Source organism: Hemitrygon akajei, chromosome 26, assembly GCF_048418815.1.
Source record: "Hemitrygon akajei chromosome 26, sHemAka1.3, whole genome shotgun sequence".
In the NCBI taxonomy this organism is placed as follows: domain Eukaryota; kingdom Metazoa; phylum Chordata; class Chondrichthyes; order Myliobatiformes; family Dasyatidae; genus Hemitrygon; species Hemitrygon akajei.
In genome coordinates this window covers 47,413,619-47,434,294 of record NC_133149.1, presented here as the reverse complement: position 1 = coordinate 47,434,294, position 20,676 = coordinate 47,413,619, and the positions used below count along the sequence as shown (strand labels likewise).

The following is a 20,676-nucleotide window of genomic DNA, read 5'->3' as shown; positions in this document are numbered from 1 at the left end:
TCAATCATATTATGATCACTGCCTCCTAAGGGTTCTTTTACATTAAGCTCCCTAATAAGATCTGGGTTATTACACAATACCCAATCTAAGATAGTTCCCTCCCCATCCCACCCCAAGTAGGCTCAAGTGTAAGCTGCTCTAAAAAGTCATCTCATAGGCATTCAATAAATTCCTCTTGTAATCAAACACCAAACTGATTTTCCCAATCCCCTCGCATATTGAAGTTTCCAAATTGTGACATTAGCCTTATTACATGCCTTTCCAGCTCCTATTACCATAAAGTGTGCAGCAAAAACCAACAAACTCAAGTGTCACCATTGTGCTACCAACCATCTAAAACCCCACGAGTTCTACTATGAAAATATATTAACAAAGAAGCTGCTGTTAACAGAATGGAGGGCAACTTTTACTTTTGCATTTCAAGCCTTGATACAACTGAAAACATCAACTTTCTTTTTATAAGATAGCTGCACTTCGTAAAATCTAGTATAGAAAATATACAAATCTGCTTTATTATAGAAGTTACATACTTAGCAAACTGAAGATTCAAATAATTATGCGTGTACAATATTAAGGACAAAACTTACTATGGACTTAGGCATGTACAATTGTAGGCATTAACAACTGTTAAAAGTTTCAGATTAACTACTGATACAAGTACGCTGATAGTTATTCAATGATGGCCATTGTTTCATAGGTGTACACTTAAATTTACAGTTACAAGTTGTAAATACATTTTCACTCCCTTTTAAGCTGCTTTGACAATGGCTTTGCATATGCTACGGAAAACTGCCAGTTTCTGCTGCAACTTCAGTTTTGAATGTCATTATCTAGTATCCAACTAATTAACTTGCTGGTTAAGCTCAGCTCAACATAGTTACTGTAATAATTTTGTCACCAAAATGGAAAAGTAATGATCTGAAAGTTGCTTGACAAGGTCTTCACAGTAGCACACTTTTCTCAGGAGAAATTAAACTTTTCCATGGCACAAATTTACTTTCCCTCCTGATTGAAAATCCAGCACAAACTATTCAATGCATTCTTGCTCTTCTCTCAACCTTGGTTTTGCAAAAACCAAATGTGTATGAGGAGTATTTAATGACTCTGGGCCTGTACTTGCTGGAATTTAGGAGGATCTCAATTAAACCTATTGAATATTGAAAGACTTGGGCAGACTGGATGTGGAGAGGATGTTTCCTATGGTAGGGGAGTCTAGGACTAGAGGGCACAGCCTCAGAATAGAGGGATGTCCATTTAGAAGAGTTGAGGAGGATTTTTCTTAGCCAAAGGGTAGTGAATCTGTGGAATTCATTTCCACGGGTGGTTGTGGAGGCCAAGTCATTGAGCATATTTAAATGAGAAATTGGTAAGTTCTTGATTAGTTAGGGTGTCAAAGGTTATGGGGAGTAGGCAGGTTGAGGGGGGATAATAAATCAGCCATGATGGGATGGCGGAGCAGACTTGATGGGCCAAATTGCCCAATTCTGCTCCTTTATTTTATAGTCTTAATAAAGATGGAATTAAAACTATGAAGATTACAATGATATTCTCTAGCACTCCAGGCTTTAAAAAATGTTTCACTAAGTATTTTGACTGATAGTCTCCCAATGTCTAAATATTAGTACCACAAAGCATAAAACCAACAAAAAGTATACACCATATATAGTTATAGCAAAGGAAAAATTAGCAATGTACCATTTGTACTGAAATTAGCTGAACGGTGCTTTGGGTCATAACTATCTTGGATAAAAATGTTTGATAATTCAATACTTTTGCTCTACAGACTGCTTTATAATTGAAATACAACCAACAGAACTTAATTGGGCATCAATTTATCTCCCCCATCCTTATATAGAATGTGGTATTATATCATTCCAACCCTCAGTTTATAATGAAGACTGTTTGAAAAGTATCGCATTTACACGTAAATATGCTTTTAACTTGGTGCACAGGAACCACCATGCTGCATTGTTTTCTTAGGTTCTTCACCACTACTCTCAAAGCTTCAAACTCTTCCCATGTGAGGTTTTATGCAATCAACTTTAAAAGTTCAAATGTGGCTGTGTGCAGCTGGCAGAGGTGCTGTCTCAGCTCCAACAACCCTGCTTCTATTTACACTGTGTGGAGCTTGTATTTTCTAACTTACGAGTGTGTGGCTTCCTCCCTCCCCCAGCTGCTGCAGTTTCTACCAACATCCTAAAATCAGTGTGGATTGGACAATTTACTAGCCACTGCAAATACCTCCAAACTGTATAGACAAATGATAGGGTCTGGAGAAAAGCTGACAGGAATGTGGATAGAAAAGGTTATAGGAAAATAGTAAGGAGATGGGATTAATCTGAGCTGTATGGATGTCAGCAAAAGGCCAAAATGGCCCATTGCATCAATGTCATAAGGAAACAAAATTGTATCTTGTCAGCTATCATTTAAGCTCCAAGCAAAAGAATCATTAAACTACTCAATCATCATGGCTAGAAATTAGGCAGTGAGATACAAGGCAATATTTCAATAAAAACTGCAAAAGAAATTTCAAATCATGAAGCTAGCATAATTTTAAGGAAAAACACACGGAACTTTGTCCAACTGGACATGCTTAGTTGTATGTTGATTTTAATATAGCTTCCCGGATTATAGAGTTTTAAAAAACCCATTTTAAAGAAAAACTTCTCTATAGTGCCTTGTATGGCCTCATGACAATAAAAAAAATTACGCTAAGTGCAAGTGCTTTTGAAGTGTAGCAACCAACTTGCACATAACAAAGCCCAATATCACATCAGCAAATTAGCCTTAATGCCGCTACTTCAGGCTCATTCTTCAAAATAAATCTTGTGATTTTTTTTAAATACACAAGAGGTAGATGTTTAAATTTTAATGTCTCATCTGAGAAATGTACTCAGAGTGACACTTGGACACACAAGCTACTGAGCAGCACATGCAAGCTGGCTACTTGACACCAAATAACATGCAAAAATCATGCTTGCATTTCTAATGAAATCTCTTTAATCTGTAAAAACTACTGGTAACAGATTGGATTACACTTTGTGATTGTATTATTAGTACAACAATAGGCAAGTAATAACTTTAGAAGCACAAACAACTTCATCAAATCAGTTGCACCTCACTAGATTAGTCTTTGCTATTAATGGCAAAACAGGTTAATAAACTAGTATAGATCTCAGAACAAAGCAAAGACACAATATCAGTAAAAGGCGATTTTAAGTCTTTTCGCAATTACTCCATTATTGACAGCACATAAATACTTCACATTTAAAATTGTCCTTTTGTAAACCGAAATACCAACCAGTGGCTTTGCTTTTAATACAAACGTACCTAGGGAGATATATTTTGGATGCCCTCTATACTGATGCATAAATTGACATTGAACAAAAATACTGCTAATGCTGGAAATCTTAAATAGAAACAGAAAATTCCACATGCGGCTAATCTGGCAGCATGCAACAAGGGAGACAGGTGAAAGCTCGTCAAGCAGAAACATTAACTGAAATGGGGGGAAACAAGTTTGACGCAGAAGATATGGGGAATGGAATCTCTACAATGGCGATAGGCAGAGAATAAATAACAAAGGGGAAGGTGGAAGGAGGTGGCAAAAGGTTAGTTTATCTATAGTTACACAACATGCTGGAGGAACTTCAGCAGCAGTTTAGGCAGCATCTACAGAGGGGAATAAACAGATGGCATTTCAGGCTGAGACTCATCAGGACCCCAAGCATTGTGGAATGACAGCTAAAATTCTGAGAAAAGGCCAGAAGTGCTGACACTTTTTAATTTATTTGGGTAGAGTCCATAAACCTAATGTGCCTAGTCAGAAGATGGTGTTTTCCTCTTGGTCTTACAATGAGCTGACCAGTGGAACTGTGAAGACAGCTTACAGTAGGTGTAGACAAATAAAGTGATGTAATAACTGGAAACTCAAAGCCAAGCATGTAGTCAAAATGTAGACATATTGCAAGTACTTCAAAGCATTTTATCCAGAAATGCATTTATACATGTTTAAAACTGCAGTAAATAATATTTTTAAATCCCTGTACAAAGGCATTTTCATCCATAGTGGCAGATACAAGATGATATTTAGGAGCAACAAACTGCTGGTCACACAGCATCAATGGAGGGAAACGGACAGTCAGTATTTCAATTTGAGATCCTCCAACGGGACTAGAAAGAGTGGAGATGGCCAGTATAAAAAGGTGGAGGAAGGGATGGATCAAGAACTGGCAGGTGATAAGGCTGATCCAGGTGAGAAGGGTTGATAGGCAGGTGAAGGAGGGGGATGATACACCAACCTCCATTCCCAAAATCCAAACTTTTAGCCAGATTTCCAACCTAAATTATGGCCTAACCAATCAATGTGACTTTATTTAGGAATCAAGCAGTCCACAAGCAGTCTCCTTGTCTCTCAGTTGCCACAGGCACTTTTTCCATATTCCTCCTTTTCCAATACCTAGTCAGAAATAAATCCCATCTTAACACAGCTAGGAATCAACCAAGTGTAAAAATCTGCATAACAGATCAAAATAGCAAGCAGGTCCTGGTCTCTCAGATACAGCAGCTATTTAAGCAAATTTAATTAGTTTCATTTTGTGTAGATACATGATTACGTTAAAGGGCTTTTTAGGAAAAGGTGGAAACAAAAGGAAAATAAATGGCATCCCATACAAAAGTGGATGTCACCAACAACAGTAATAACTTGCTTTGGATTTAAGAATGACTTTTCCCCCTGAAGTGCACATGTTGACATCATTTGTCCTCAGAGGGAAGTTTTAAAGTAGCTGATAATGGAAATTTAACCTCCACCTTCAGTCAGAAATTAAATAACTAGCTGCATAATTAACAATTTCAGATTGCCTGATGTCATTGGGAATATCTTCTTTTTTCCCGAATCCAGCTATTTTAACTAACTTTTAAATGGTTGTGTTAAATTAAGTCATTTTTAAATGTACTAATAAAGACCTATAATTGTGCATTGAACATTAATAATTGTACGATTAAATTGCAATTCTTTGTGTAATTCCTGCAAAAAGGAGCAATTTACTATAAACATCAAAAGAACTTGCCTTGTGTAAAAGGGATGTTATCTTTAATAAGAAAGCCCACCTTAGAACATCTGTGCTTCTAGCCTTACTCATACACAGTGCAAGTCTCTTGGCTGGAGTGAAAATTAGAAAATTAAAATCTGACCATGATTCTCAGAAAAAAAAAGGGCAACTCTACTTTAAAATAATTGGAATTTCTTTTTTTAAAAACATACACATATGCAAATCACTGATCCTGCAAAAATATGTCTCAACAAAATTGGAAGTCAAGCATTCAAACTAATTTTCAGAACAAGTTGATCTCTTGTATTTCTGGAAATTATTTCTGAATTTCTATTTGCTAAACATCCACGTCATTTAGAAGCACAGATTAAAAAACTATGTAAAAGCAACTAACAGAATCACATAGCAAATAACCAGTTTCTTTGGTCAATGCCAACCATCAGGTACCCAAGTATACTGATCCCATTTAGTGACAAGGACATTTTGTGCATTGTTACTGGTAACATTCAAATATTTCTGATACAAAACCAGAAACACAGAGTAGAATTGACCCAATACAAAAAAAGAATTGAAAGGAGATTTGTTGATTTTCCACACAGCATAGCTAATAAATCAAAGTTGCATTCAGGGTGTTCATGGCAGATGAAAACTAACGTGTGCGAGGAACATCAGATTCATGGTAGAGGGACTCAGATTTGAAGCTTTGCTTGCATTTGTCTGCTCCATCACACATCTTTAAAGCAACACAAAAACTGTTTTAACTTGATATCAAAACAGAGGCAACAATTTAACTTTCAGTCCATCTCCTCTTGTCCTGAGGGTGTCTTCTGAAAGAAAATAAAACCAACTTTGAATACTCATTTCTGTCCATTGATATTCTGTTTTGCAGTTTATATTGCTAATCTAGAAACCAGGATGGAAGCAGAGATGTGAACTAGTTATCCGAATCTTGATTTGCAATCAAAGGTTTGTTTTCAGCATTTGCTGACCCTTCATAACGCTGTGATGCAATAGCGGCTTGGTGGGACATACTCTTTCGAACTATATCTCCTTTTCGCCACAAAGTGATTTCCTGTAGGGGAAAAAAGTTATAAAGCTATGTTAATTATGAGGCACATATTAAGGCATACAAGTAGACTTCCAGCAACACAATTTTATGTTAAATGGATGCCTTTTATTAACATTGACACCACATAGAAACAGTGGTCACAAAACAGAGTAGTTGAAGCAGATTCAATTATTGATTTCCAAAAAAAGGGCATACTTCAAACTCAAAGGAAAAAACTGTAGGGTAATATTCAAAGGACTGGGGATTGTAATTGACTGGATTGGTTTTACACATGACTCTGGGATTTGAAAGAACCAGATTTTCAAAGAACCTCCACAGTACAGCCCAAAAAACAGGGAAAATTGTAGGGCATTAAAAACTAAAATTCAAAAACTAAAATATCAGCAGTTCAAAAGTATTTATCTCTTTGCTCAGTACTTACTTGAACCACGTCTCACAGCTTTTCCAGTCAGTAGTCTTTTGGGATATGTCTCATCACACTGTGCAAAGAGCAAGATTTTCCCATTTCTCCTTGCAAAATTGCTCAAGCTGTGCCAGGTTAGTTGGGGACAGCAATCTTGAGGTCTTGCCAGAGATGTTCAATTGGGTTAAGGTCGGGACTCTGACTGGGCTACTCAAAGATATCAATTTTCTTCATTTGAAGCCACTTCATGGTTGGTCTGGAAACCTACTTTGGGTCATTGATTAGGAATAGTCAGCATGGCTTTGTCAAGGGCAGGTCGTGTCTTACGAGCCTGATTGAATTTTTTGAGGATGTGACTAAACACATTGATGAAGGAAGAGCAGTAGATGTAGTGTATATGGATTTCAACAAGGCATTTGATAAGGTACCCCATGCAAGGCTTATTGAGAAAGTAAGGAGGCATGGGATTCAACGGGACATTGCTTTGTGGGTCAAGAACTGGCTTGCCCACAGAAAGCAAAAAGTAGACAGGTCATATTCTGCATGGAGGTCAGTCACCAGTGGAGTGCCTTAGGGATCTGTTCTGGGACCCTTACTCTTTGTGATTTTTATTAATGACCTGGATGAGGAAGTGGAGGGATGGGTTAGTAAGTTTGCTGATGACACAAAGGTTGGAGGTGTTATGAATAGTGTGGAGGGCTGTCAGAGGTTACAGCGGGACATTGATAGGATGCAAAACTGGGCTGGGAAGTGGCAGATGGAGTTCAACCCAGATAAGTGTGGGGTGGTTCATTTTGGTAGGTCAAATATGATGACAAAATATAGCATTAATGGTAAGTAGTCGGCAGTGTGGAGGATCAGAGGGATCTTGGGGTCCGAGTCCATAGAACACTCTAAGCAGCTGCGCAGGTTGACACTGTGGTTAAGAAGGCTTACGGTGTATTGGCCTTCATCAATCATGGAATTGAATTTAGGAGCCGAGAGATAATTTGCAGCTGTATAGGACCCTGGTCAGACCCCACTTGGAGTACTGTGCTCAGTTCTGGTTGCCTCACTACAGGAAGGATGTGGAAACCATAGAAAGGGTGCAGAGGAGATTTACAAGAACATTGCCTGGATTGGGGAGTATGCCTTATGAAAACAGGTTGAGTAAACTCGGCCTTTTCTCCTTGGAGCAATGGAGGATGAGAGGTGACCTGATAGAGGTGTATAAGATGATGAGAGGCATTGATCGTGTGGATAGTCAGAGACTTTTTCCCAGGGCTGAAATGGCTGCCACAAGAGGGCACAAGTTTAAGGTGCTTGGGAGTAGGTACAGAGGAGATGTCAAGTTTGTGTTTTTTTTTAAAAACGCAGAGAGCGGTGAGTGCGTGGAATGGGCTGCCGGCAGTGGTGGTGGAGGCGGATACAATACGGTCTTCTAAGAGATTTTTGGATAGGTACATGGACCTTAAAGAAAAATAGAGGGCTATGGGTAACCCTAGTAATTTCTACGGTAGGGACATGTTTGGCACAACTTTGTGGGTCGAAGGGCCTGCATTGTGCTGTAGGTTTTCTATTGTCCTGCTGAAAGACCAATTTCCTCACCAGTTTAAGCCTTCTGGCAGAGGCTAGCAGGTTTTTACCTAGGATCTCCCTGCATTTAGCAGCATTCATCTTCCTATCAATCAACGCCAGATTTCCAGACCCTGGTGCTGAAAAGCATTCCCATTGCACGATGCGACCTCCACCCTTATTTTACAGTATGGATAGTGTCAACTGGCTGATACGCAGTACAGTTGGCCCTCCTTATCCGCGAGGGATTGGTTCTGGGACCCCTCGCGGATATCAAAAAACGCGGATGCTCAAGTCACTTATTCAACCTGTCTCAAAATGGTGGACCTTAGGACCCAGCGGAGCCCCAGACCTTATTTAACCTGTCTCAGTGTGGTGGACATTAGGACCCGGCGGTGAAGCTCTGAATCCACAGTGTTTCTGTTCACGAAAATAATCACGATCGATAATAAAGTGGAAATAATAAAGTGATTGGAAAGAGGCAAAACGTCATCGGTCATTGGAAAAGCGTTAGGCTACAGTCAGTCAACGATCGGAACAATTTCAAAGGATAAAGTGAGAAAGGCCCTGCCCCGATGAAAGCTACAATTATTACTAAGCAATGCAGTGGTTTAATTATTGGGTTTTGGATTTTTGATCCTCCACATCAACCAGGCACAGGTAGAGAGTGCGCTCGGGAATGATCTGTCACTGGATCGAATTCAGGGACTTCCGTTCCCAAGCCCGGTGCTGAAACATACATTCTCAAGTGTTTTATATGCATAGAAAGGTAAAATATATACTAAGACAAACGTTTGACTAACTGACGCTAAATAATACCGGATGTACCTATTCTGACTTACTCTAACCCAATACTTAGTAAGAGAACTTCCGATTTTTTTTCAACCCGATCCACGATAACCTACGCACATCCTCCCGTATACTTTAAATCATCTCTAGATTACTTATAATACCTAATACAATGTAAATGCTATGTAAAATAGTTGTTATACTGCATTGTTTAGGGAATAATGACAAGAAAAAAAGTCTGTACATGCTCGAACAAGTGCTGGAAGAGCACTTCTGGTTTTCTCAATTCGCGGTTGGTTGAATTTGCGTACGTGGAACTCGCGGATAAGGAGGGCCAACTGTATTAGATTTATGCCACACGTATCACAGTGTTGAGGCCAAAAAGTTTCACTTTAGTCTCATCCGATCACGTTTATAGTATATTTAAGTGACACTTGCAAAACCTGAACAGGCAAGGATTATTTTCTTTAAGCCAGGGCTTCTTCCTTGCCACCCTTCCATAAATACCTTTAGTGAAAGACTTTCGAGATTGCAGAGCCATGAATTTCATCCCCACTTGCACTCACTGACTTCTGAAGCTCACTTAGTGACTGTTGGCGTCACAGTAGCCTCTCTTACAAGTACCATTCTCCTCTGGTGACTAAGTTTAGAGGGGTGGCCTGATCTAGGCATTTCCCCCCCAACTTTTTCATGATGGACTGCACTGAGCTACAAGACATGTTCAGTGCCTTTGAGATGATCTTGTACCCTTTTCCAGATTTGTGCTCCTCAATTATCATTTCCCTGACCCGTCTTAAATGTTCTTTTATCTTCATTTTGTTTTGGTCTGTTGAAAATCTACCACACTGTTGGACCTTACAGAGGGGGCATTTGCAGTATTCTTATGAATCCATTGAATGTTTTCATCAACAAATTGATTGAGTTGGTAATGTAATATGTTGCACCTGAGAGAAGTTAGCACAGTAATTACAAAAGGGATGAATACTTTTTCATCCTCAATTTTGGTTTTTAATTTTAGTAAATTGTTGACAGGTTTTGGAATTTTTCTTTTAATTTGACATGATGCACAATGTTTGGCAGATTAGTTCAAAAGTATCCTACTTCAATATTTTAAATTTAGAAAATGAGAGTAAAATGTGAAAATAGCGTGGGAATTGAATACCTTTTCAAGTCACTGCATGTTATGCAGATATGATGCAATACCAGGATTAAATAAACTACAGCTGGAGAGGTTTATAATGGTAAAGATGCTTTAAAATCGATCTTAAAATATCCAAATTTGAAAAGGAGATTTGAAAACTAGATCCCACAACTGGATTCAAGCTTTCAGTTGGGAAAAGATGGCTGGACAGCCCCTTCTGGTTGCAATGGGCTTAAAAAGCCTTAAACTACACAGCAAACCTCTATTCTTTGAGGCAAGTCATTCCTGGAAGCACTTGTGCATAGCAGGAATCTGATATTTTTCTATTCTAAAACATTAAATTATGCATTTGATTCTGCACTACTTGCCAATCTCTCTTGGCTATGCTTAGATACAACAGAAATTAACCCACACTTTCTTATTCTTATTTCTTAGTACTTACCTGCTGTTTGAAGTATCTCCTTTCTTCCTCATCAATGAGAACAAGATTGAGGTAGTACCGTACAGAGAACTTCTTGTTGATATCCCTCATAGATGGAGTCAATTCATATCCAGCCAGAAAAAGCCTAATAGGAATGGATTCACCTAAAACAGAACAAACCTGTAAACTTGAATCAATCAAGACTAAAACACTGCCTTTTTACAGAGAGGTGCAACTAGGAGCTACTTCAGCCCTCATCCTCAGTACTAAAAAGACCATAAGACATAGGTACAGCATTAGGTCATTTGGCCCATCTAATCTGCTCTGCATTCCATCATAGCTGACTCATTATCCCTCTCAACCCCATTCTCCTGCCTTCTCCCCGTAATCTTTGACACCCTGACTAATCAAGAACTTATCAAAACCTGGCTTTAAACCTACTCAATGACTTGGCCTCCAAAGATTCACGACAGCCTGGTTAAAGAAATTCCTCATTTCTGTTCTAAAGGGATGTACTTGTATGCTGAGGTTGTGCACTCTGGTCTGAGACTCATCCATTATAGGAAACGTCCTCTATGTCCACTGTATCTAGGCCTTTTCAATATTTGAAATGTACTAGGACAAATTGGGTCCCTGGCACTGAGATTCGGAGAGGAAGCGGCCAGAGGACAAATGAAGATTGTTATGTACCCCTAGGGTTCATATTTTCTGTGGACAATCACTTTAAAATGTCGGGAGAATAAGACTGGCTTTTGGACACTGTTTGTGCTGCTAACGAGACAGGGGGGGGGGGGGGGGAGGCATCCAGCGCAAATGAAAGAGTGAGAGACAAGACTTAATGTTATGGTTCTTCGGCTGATTGTTACTTTTCTCCAAGGACACTTTTGCCTGCTTGTTAAGATTCCTGCAGAACAGCAGGGCGGAGCCAACTGATGGACAGCCGGTATCCAGCATGTGGAGATAAAAAACAGGTCTGCTAAGACACAGACAGACACACCACGGGACACTGAACGAGCTTTGTGCACCCACGTGAAGGTGGTGTTTTGGAAGATCGATTCGGGGAAATCGATCGGTGGCTCACAGTGTGAAAAGGTGCGACCAGTGGAGAACTATTTGTGTGTCCTCCCTTGCCTGGGTGATAATGAAGAACGGTCGTATGTGGTATTGTCATAGTCGATGACCACAACAGGAAGACGGGAAGATCAACGGCAACGGCGTCACCTCTCTCTCTCTCTCCAACGTTACTCAAACAACTACCTTGAACTGAACTGAACTCTGCATCATATCGTAAAACTGTATTCATTTACCCCTAGCTTCGAAAGAGCCTGGTTTTTGTTCCTACTTCCACACTTCTGTATATATCATTGCTAACCTGTTTCGTATATTTGCATTTTATAGTACTGTATTGCTTAGTTTACTAATAAACACTATTAGTTTACGGTAATACCAGACTCCAAAGTGTTTTCCATTTCTGCTGGTTCGGTAACCCGGTCACAGTGTATGTAGATAGATAGATAGATACTTTATTCATCCCCATGGGGAAATTCAACTTTTTTTCCAATGTCCCATACACTTGTTGTAGCAAAACTAATTACATACAATACTTAACTCAGTAAAAAATATGATATGCATCTAAATCACCGTCTCAAAAAGCTTTAATAATAGCTTTTAAAAAGTTCTTAAGTCCTGGCGGTAGAATTGTAAAGCCTAATGGCATTGGGGAGTATTGACCTCTTCATCCTGTCTGAGGAGCATTGCATCGATAGTAACCTGTCACTGAAACTGCTTCTCTGTCTCTGGATGGTGCTATGTAGAGGATGTTCAGAGTTATCCATAATTGACCGTAGCCTACTCAGCGCCCTTCGCTCAGCTACCGATGTTAAACTCTCCAGTACTTTGCCCACGACAGAGCCCGCCTTCCTTACCAGCTTATTAAGACGTGAGGCGTCCCTCTTCTTAATGCTTCCTCCCCAACACGCCACCACAAAGAAGAGGGCGCTCTCCACAACTGACCTATAGAACATCTTCAGCATCTCACTACAGACATTGAATGACGCCAACCTTCTTAGGAAGTACATTCGACTCTGTGCCTTCCTGCACAAGGCATCTGTGTTGGCAGTCCAGTCATCTGAATATGTGACCAGAATATGTGACAATATTCTATCATTTGAGCAGCAGATAGAAGACTCTGAGAACATGATAGACAGACCCAGATGGTATGTAGCCTCCCAGGTGCCAGGATCAGGGAGTGTCTCTGATCTTGTCCACAACATTCTAAAAGGGGAGGGGTGAGCAGTGAGACATCTTGGTACATATTGGTACCAATAACATAGGAAGGAAAAGAGGGGAGGTCCTAAAGAAAGAATTTAGAGGGCTAGGTAGAAAGCTGAAAAACAGGACCTCCATGGTAACGATCTCTGGATTACTGCCTCTGCCACGCGCCAATGAGGGTAAGAATGGGATGATTTGGCAGATGAATGCATGGCTGAGAAACTAGTCTAGGGGGCAGTGTTTCAGATTTATGCATCATTGTGATCTCTTCTGGGGAAGGTATGACCTGTACAAAAGGGACGGGCTACACCTGAACCTGAGGGGAGCCAATACAAGACCGCAAGGTATAGGAGCAGAGTTAGGCCATTTGGCACATCGAGTCTGCTCCGTCATTTTCCCTCTCAGCCTCAATCGCCTGCCTCTCCCCCCCCAACCCCTACATATCCCTTCATGCCCCGACCAATCAAGATTATCTTTGCGGGCAGGTTTGCTTGAGCTGTTGGGGAGGGTTTAAACTAATTTGGCACGGGGGTGGGAAACAGTAATAGGGCTGAGGATCGGGATATTGGTTAACAGGCTGAGGTGGTGTACAGTGAGACTGTCAGGAAGGACAGGCAGATGATAGGGCAAAATTGCAGTTAGTGGAATGAGTTGTAGTGTAATAAGGGGGTAAAATTGATAAGGTTGACAAATACAGGGCTGAAGGTGTAAAACTTGAATGCACAGTATATGAAATAAGGTAAACAATCTTGTAGCACAGTTAAGAGACTGGTACGCATGACATTGTGGGTATCACAGAGTCATGACTGAAAGAAGACTGCAGTTGGGAGCTTAATATCCAAGGAAACAATTCACTGAAAGGACAGGCTGGTAGGCAGAGGAGCAGCTCTGCTGGTTAAAATCAAATGAAATCAAGTCTTCAGAAAGAGGTGACAGATGATCAGAAGATGTTGAATCCTTGTGGGTAGAGAAGAAACTGAAAGGGTAAGACCACCCTGATGGGATTTATATACTGTATAGGCCTCTGAGCAGTAGCCAGGATGTGGGCTACCAATTACAGCATGAGATAGGAAAAGCATGTTAAAAGGGCAATGTTACCATTGTCATGAGGGATTTCAATATGCAGATAGATCGGGAAAATCAAGCTGATGCTGGATCACAAGAGAGACTTTGTGGAATGTATCTGAGATGGCTTTTTAGAGCAGCTTGTGGTTGAATCAGCATGGGTGATCAACAAATCTAGATTGGGTGTTGTGTAATGAACCCGATATGATTAGGGAGCTTCAAGTCTAGGAACCCTTAGGGGCCAGTGCTCATGGTAGGATAGGTCATAATAGGCAGAAGGTCCCGACAGAGTACCTGGTAAGGCTCTGAAAACCTGTGACAACCAACTGGCGGGAGTATTCAAGGACATTTTCAACCTCTCACTGCTATGGGCAAAAGTTTCCACTTGCTTCAAAAAGGCAACAATTATACTAGTGCCTAAGAAGAATAACGTGAGCTGCCTTAATGACTATCGTTTAGTAGCACTCACATCTACAGTGATGAAATGCTGAGAGGTTGGTCACGACCAGACTGAACTTCTGCCTCAGCAAGGGCCTGGGCCCTCTGCAATTAGTCTATCACCACAATAGGTCAATGGTAGATGCAATCTCAATGGCTCTCCACATGGTTTTAGACCACCTGGACAACACAAACATTATGTCAGATGTTATTCATCGACAATAGCTCAGCATTTAATACCATCATTCCCACAATCTGGTATTTGGGGGGGGGGGGGGTGCTACAGCACAGGACCAAAAGAAGCTGCAGTGGGTTGTAAATTTAGTCAGCTCCATCTTGGGTACTAGCTTTCAAAGTACCCAGGACATCTTCAAGGAGTGGCATCTCAGAAAGGCAGCGTCCATTATTAAGGACCTCCAGCACCCAGGGCATGCCCTTTTCTCACTGTTACCATCAGGTTGGAGGCACAGAATCCTAAAGGCACACACTCAGCGATTCAGAAACAGCTTCTTCCCCTCTGCCATCTGATTCCTAAATGGACATTGAAGCTTTGGACACTATTTCACTTTTTTTTTTAATATACAGGTGTCCCCCACTTTTCGAACATTCACTTTACGAAAGACCTACATTAGTACCTGTTTTCGCTAACCAAAGAGGATTTTCGCTTTTACGAAAAAAAGACGTCCTCTTATACGTGTGTTTACCCCAAGAAAGACTACAATGACCGTGAAGCCTTGTGCGGGCAGTTGTTTGCGCATGTGTGTACGTGCGTAGGCGTGTATGTGCTGATTTTTTTCTCCACATCGATTTTGGCTCACTGTCTTCCCGATTTTGATAAGTGAAACTACACCGTACCTACAATATTTCTACTTTATATAGGGTGTATATTTTATCATATTATTCCTGCTTTTACTATATGTTAGTGTTATTTTAGGTTTTATGTGTTATTTGGTATGATTTGGTAGGTTATATTTTGGGTCTGAGAACACTCAAAAGTTTTTCCCATATAAATTAATGGTAATTGCCTCTTCGCTTTATGACATTTCGGTTTACAAACTGTTTCATAGGAACGCTCTACCTTCAGATTGCAAGGGGAACCTGTACAGTATTTCTGTTTTTTGCATGATTTTCAATCTATTCAATATAGGTATACTGTATGAAGTATACTTGATAAGACTTGTTTATTTATTATTATATTTTATCTTCTATATCATGTATTGCAATGAACTGTTGCTAAGTTAACAAATTTCATGTCACATACCAGTGATAATAAACTTGATTCTGAATTCACCCTGCAATTTGAGGGGGAGAAGCTAAGTCAGGTGTACTAGTATTACAATGGAGTAAAGGGAATTACAGAAGGCGAGGGGAGCTGGCCAAAGTTAATTGGAAGGGGATACAAGGGGACACAAGCATGGCTGATGGCTGGAGTTTCTGGGAGCAATTAAGGTGGTGCAGGATAAAAACACCCCAAAGAGGAGGAAGTTTTCTAGAGACAGGATGACACAACCATGCTGACAAGTGAAAAAAAATCAACATAAAAGCAAAATAGAGGTCATATAATACAGCAAAAATTAGTGGGAAGTGAGAGAATTGGTAAATTCTTAAAAACCAACAGAAGGCAACAAAAAAAACACAAGTTGGAAAAGATGAAATATGAAGGTAGGCTTGCCAATAATATCAAAATTGATACCAAAAGATTTTTCAGATACATGGAGAATAAAAGAGAAGCAAGAGTACATATTGGACCACTGGAAAATGACGCTGGAGAGGTAGTAACAAGGGACTAGGAATTGGTGGATGAAATGAATAAGTATTTTGCATCAGTCTTCACTGTGAAAGACACTGTCAGGAGGCATCAGTGAGTGAAGTTGCCATTACTAGGAAGATGGTGCTTTGGAACCAAAGGTCTGAAGGGAGACAAGTCACCTGGACCTAATGAACTATACCCCAAAGTTCTGAAAGAGGAGGCTGAAGAGATTGTGGAGGCATTAATAATGATCTTTGAAGAATCAAATGATTCTGGCATGGTTCCAGTGGACTGGAAAATTGCAAATGTCACTTCACTATTTGAGGGAGAGAAGCTGAAGAAATATTATAAGTCAGTTCACCTGACCTCAGTGGTTGGGAAGATATTGGTGTTGATTGTTTAGGTGGTGGCTTTGGGGTACTTGGAAGCACATGATAAAATAGGCCCTAGTCAACATAGCTTCCTTAAAGGAAAATTTTTCCTGACAAAACTGTTGGAATTCTTTGAAGAAATAACAAGCAGGATAGACAAAGGAGAATTGGTGGATGTTGTGTTCCTGGATTTTCAAAAGGCCTTTGACAAGGTGGCACACAAGGTTGATAAACAAGTTTCCAGGGTAATACAGGAAAGACACAAACATAGATAGAGCATTGGCTGAGTCAAAGAGTAGGAATAAAGGCAGCCTTTTCTGGTTGGCTGCTGGTGACTAGTGGCATTCCAGAGGGATCTGCGTTAGGACCACTTCTTTTTAATGTTGCCTGTCAATGATTTGGATGATGAAACTGGCGGGCTTTTTGGCCAAGATAATAGGTGGAGGGACAGGTAGTTTTGAGTAAACGACAAGTCTTCAGAATGTCTTAGAAACATTAGGAGCATGGGAAAAGAAATGGCAGATGGAATACAGTGTCAGGAGGTGTATGCCATGCACTTTGGTAGAAAGAATAAAAGCAGAAGACTATTTTCTAAGCGGGGAGAAAATTCAAAAATCGATTCGAAGCAAGAAGGCTGCAAGTGAACGGCTAAGGATTTCCAAAGCGAAGGCAGTTTTACTACTTGGGGTAAAAGAGAGGCAAGACTGTGCAGGCGCATGATGTCAGCCAGTAGAGCGCGAAAGGTTTAAAAAGGCAAGGAATCTTAAACAGTTTTTGATTTGGAGCAAAGCTGTGAGTGAACGGCTAACAATTTCCGTAGCGAAGGCAGTTTTACTACTCAGGGTAAAAGAGAGGCAAGACTGTGCAGGCGTGTGACGTCAGCCAGTAGAGAACAAAAGGTTTAAAAAGACCGCCATATTCAGCGGGCAGCAGTGTGAGAGGCAGCAGAGTGATAGGGCTTTGGCTCAACGGGCTTAGGCGGTAATGGGATGAAGCGAGGTAGGTTTACCTGTGTTAATTGTGGAAAGGAAGTAGTATGTGCGTGAGGCCGGTGTTCTGTGCTCGGAGTCAGATGTGGGAGGTCCTGGAGTCTCCCAGCCTCCCGGACGGCCATATCTACCACATTAGGGAACTGGAGATGCAGCTCGATGACCTTCGCCTGGTCAGGGAGAGCGAGGAGGTGATAGAGAGGAGTTATAGGCAGGTGGACACATTGGGGCCACGGGAGACAGACAAGTGGGTCACAGTCAAGAGGGGGAAGGGGAAGAGTCAGGTACTAGAGAGTACCCCTGTGACTGTACACCTTGACAATAAGTACTCCTGTTTGAGTACTGTTGGGGAGGACAGCCTACCTGGGGTAAGCAACAGTGGCTGTGCATCTGGCACAGAGTCTGTCCCTGTGGCTCAGAAGGGTAGGGAAAGGAAGAGGAAGGCAGCAGTGGTAGGGGACTCTATAGTTAGGGGGTCAGACAGGCGATTTGTTGGCACAGGAAAGAAACTCGGATGGCAGTTTGCCTCCCAGGTGTCACGGTCCGAGATATTTCAGATCGCGTCCAATATATCCTGCAGTGGGAGGGAGAACGGTCAGAGGTCATGGTACATATTGGTACCAACAACATAGGTAGGAAAAGGGAAGAGGTCCTGAAAAAAGACTACAGGGAGTTAGGAAGGAAGTTGAGAAACAGGACCACAAAAGGTAGTAATCTCAGGATTACTGCCTGTGCCACGCGACAGTGAGTATAGGAACAGATTGAGGTGGAGGATAAATGCGTGGCTGAGGGATTGGAACAGGGGGCAGGGATTCAGATTTCTGGATCATTGGGACCTCTTTTGGGGCAGGTGTGACCTATACAAAAAGGACGGATTCCACTTGAATCCAAGGGGGACCAATATCCTGGCGGGGAGATTTGCTAAGGCTACTGGGGATAGTTTAAACTAGATTTGTTGGGGGGTGGGAACCAAACTGAAGAGACTGGGGAAGAGGTGGTTGGCTCACAAATAGAGAAAGCTAGGAGACAATGTGTGAGGGAGGACAGGTAGATGATAGAGAAGGGACGCGCTCAGACGGACGGTTTGAGATGTGTCTATTTTAACGTAAGGGGTATTGTGAACAAAGCGGATTAGCTTAGAGTGTGGATATGATGTGGTGGCAATTACAGAGACTTGATGGCTCAGGGACAGTAATGGTTACTTCAAGTGCCGGGTTTTAGATGTTTCAGAAAGGACAGGGAGGGAGGCAAAAGAGGTAGGGGCATGGCACTGTTGATCAGAGATAGTGTCATGGCTGCAGTAAAGGTGGACACCATGGAGGGATTGTCTACGGAGTCTCTGTGGGTGGAAGTTAGGAACAGGAAGGGGCCAATAACTTTACTGGGTGTTTTTTTTTATATAGGCCACCCAATAGTAACAGGGATATCGAGAAGCAGATAGGGAAACAGATCCTGGAAAGGTATAATAATAACAGAGTTGTCATGGGGTGGGAGATTTTAATTTCCCAAATATCGATTGGCATCTCCCTAGAGTAAGGGGTAAGGGGTTTAAATGGGGTAGAGTTTGTTAGGTGTGTTCAGGAAGGTTTCTTGACACAATATGTAGATAAGCCTACAAGAGGAGAGACTGTACTTGATTAGGTATTGGGAAATTAACCTGGTCAGGTATCAGATCTCTCAATGGAAGAGCATTTTGGAGATAGTGATCATAATTCTACCTTCTTTACAATAGTATTGGAGAGAGATAGGAAGAGACAAGTTAGAAAAGCGTTTAATTGGAGTAAGGGGAATTATGAGGCTATCAAGCAGGAAATTGGAAGCTTAAATTGGGAACAGATGTTCTCAGGGAAAAGTACAGAAGTGCTGTGGCAAATGTTCGGGGGATAATACAGTCACATGGATTTGTGCGTGGAAGGTCACGTTTGACGAATCTTATTGAATTTTTTGAAGAGGTTACTAGGAAAATTGACAAGGGTAAAGCAGTGGATGTTGTCTATATGGACTTTGACAAGGTTCCGCACAGAAGTTTAGTTAGGTAGGTTCAATCGTTAGGTATTAATATTGAAGTAGTAAAATGGATTCAACAGTGGCTGGATGGGGGACGTCACGTGATGACGTAGGATCGAGACATGGAAATCCAGCTCTCCCGTAAAAAAAACTAATAAATTAATGTTTAAGTGAAGAAAAGTTAGTAAATATTTTCTAAAAACTACGTCTAAACTACTCAGGATTTTCCTTAGATATGCCTCCTAAACAGACAAAGAAGAAAACTTCTACTTTGCAGACAATACAAGCTGGGCCAGCCACCATGAAGAAGTCTCGGACTCAAGTGCATCTTACCTCCGGTGATATAGAACAAGAATCGACCGCAACATCAACAGTCTCCAAGAAGGAACAACAGGAACTGCGCATGCGCGCAGGAAAGGGCATGCAAAAACATGAGCAATTTGAACTACAAATGCCAGCTACGATTGGAAGTGGAAGTGAAAATGAACCCGAGGTGGATTCGGATTCTCTGGAACATACAGATGAAGATGAGGAGGTAAAAGAAGAACAACAGGAAAAGGTTGGAGGTGGAAGATATTCTGGAGACATAAGAGAAGCTTTGGCACAAATAATGCATGAATTAAAAGAATTAAAAGCATTAAAAATAATAAAAGATATTAAAAATATGAAGACTATGTTTGATAAAATGGTGAAAAAACAGGAGAAAACGGACAAGAAAGTTAAAAAGCTGGAAGAAATAACTGGAGACACTATTGATAGAGTGAATAAAATGGAAGATAATATTCTTGCCTGGACATCAGAAAGAAAACGACTGTTGGAAAAAATAGACGTGCTTGAAAATTTTAGTAGACGAAATAATATTAAAATTGTTGGTCTTAAAGAAGGGATAGAGGGAGAGGATCCAAAAAAATTTTTTCAAAAATGGATCCCGGAAAATTTGGAAATGGAAGAGGGAACCCAGTTGATTGAAATCGAAAGGGTCCACAGAGCCTTAAGATCAAAACCTCAACCTGATCAAAACCCACAACCAATCTTGATAAAATGCTTAAGATATCAAGATAAAGAAAAGATCCTGAAGGCAGCTGCCCAATGTGCCAGAAAGAGAAATGAGCCATTGACGATAGAAGGGAAAGCAGGTCTTTTCTATCCTGATACAAGTTATGACCTTTTGAAGAGAAAGAAAGTTTTATGGGAAAAGGGTTATAAATTTATATTGCGCCACCCGGCAACACTGATAATTTTTTTAGATGACGGAAAAAGATGATTTTTTTTACTGATCATCAGGATGCAGAGGAGTTTGCACAAGAACTCCCAAATATTCGCTAGACACAGTAAAGATTTAAAAGTGAAACAG

General features: G+C 40.8%; 1 protein-coding gene across 1 annotated transcript in view; it reads right to left on the bottom strand.

The window, feature by feature from the left end:
* Window positions 1-482: 482 nt before the first annotated feature.
* The window catches only part of LOC140716961 (vacuolar protein sorting-associated protein 26B-like), an 89,208-nt gene continuing 69,014 nt past the window's right edge, over window positions 483-20,676 (bottom strand). The window contains exons 5-6 of the mRNA XM_073030152.1: window positions 10,453-10,595; window positions 483-6,126 (exon numbers count right to left, since the gene is read on the bottom strand). Coding sequence (XP_072886253.1) covers window positions 5,989-6,126; window positions 10,453-10,595 — 281 coding nt within the window. The 3' untranslated portion in view covers window positions 483-5,988. The remainder of the gene's footprint in view (window positions 6,127-10,452; window positions 10,596-20,676) is intronic.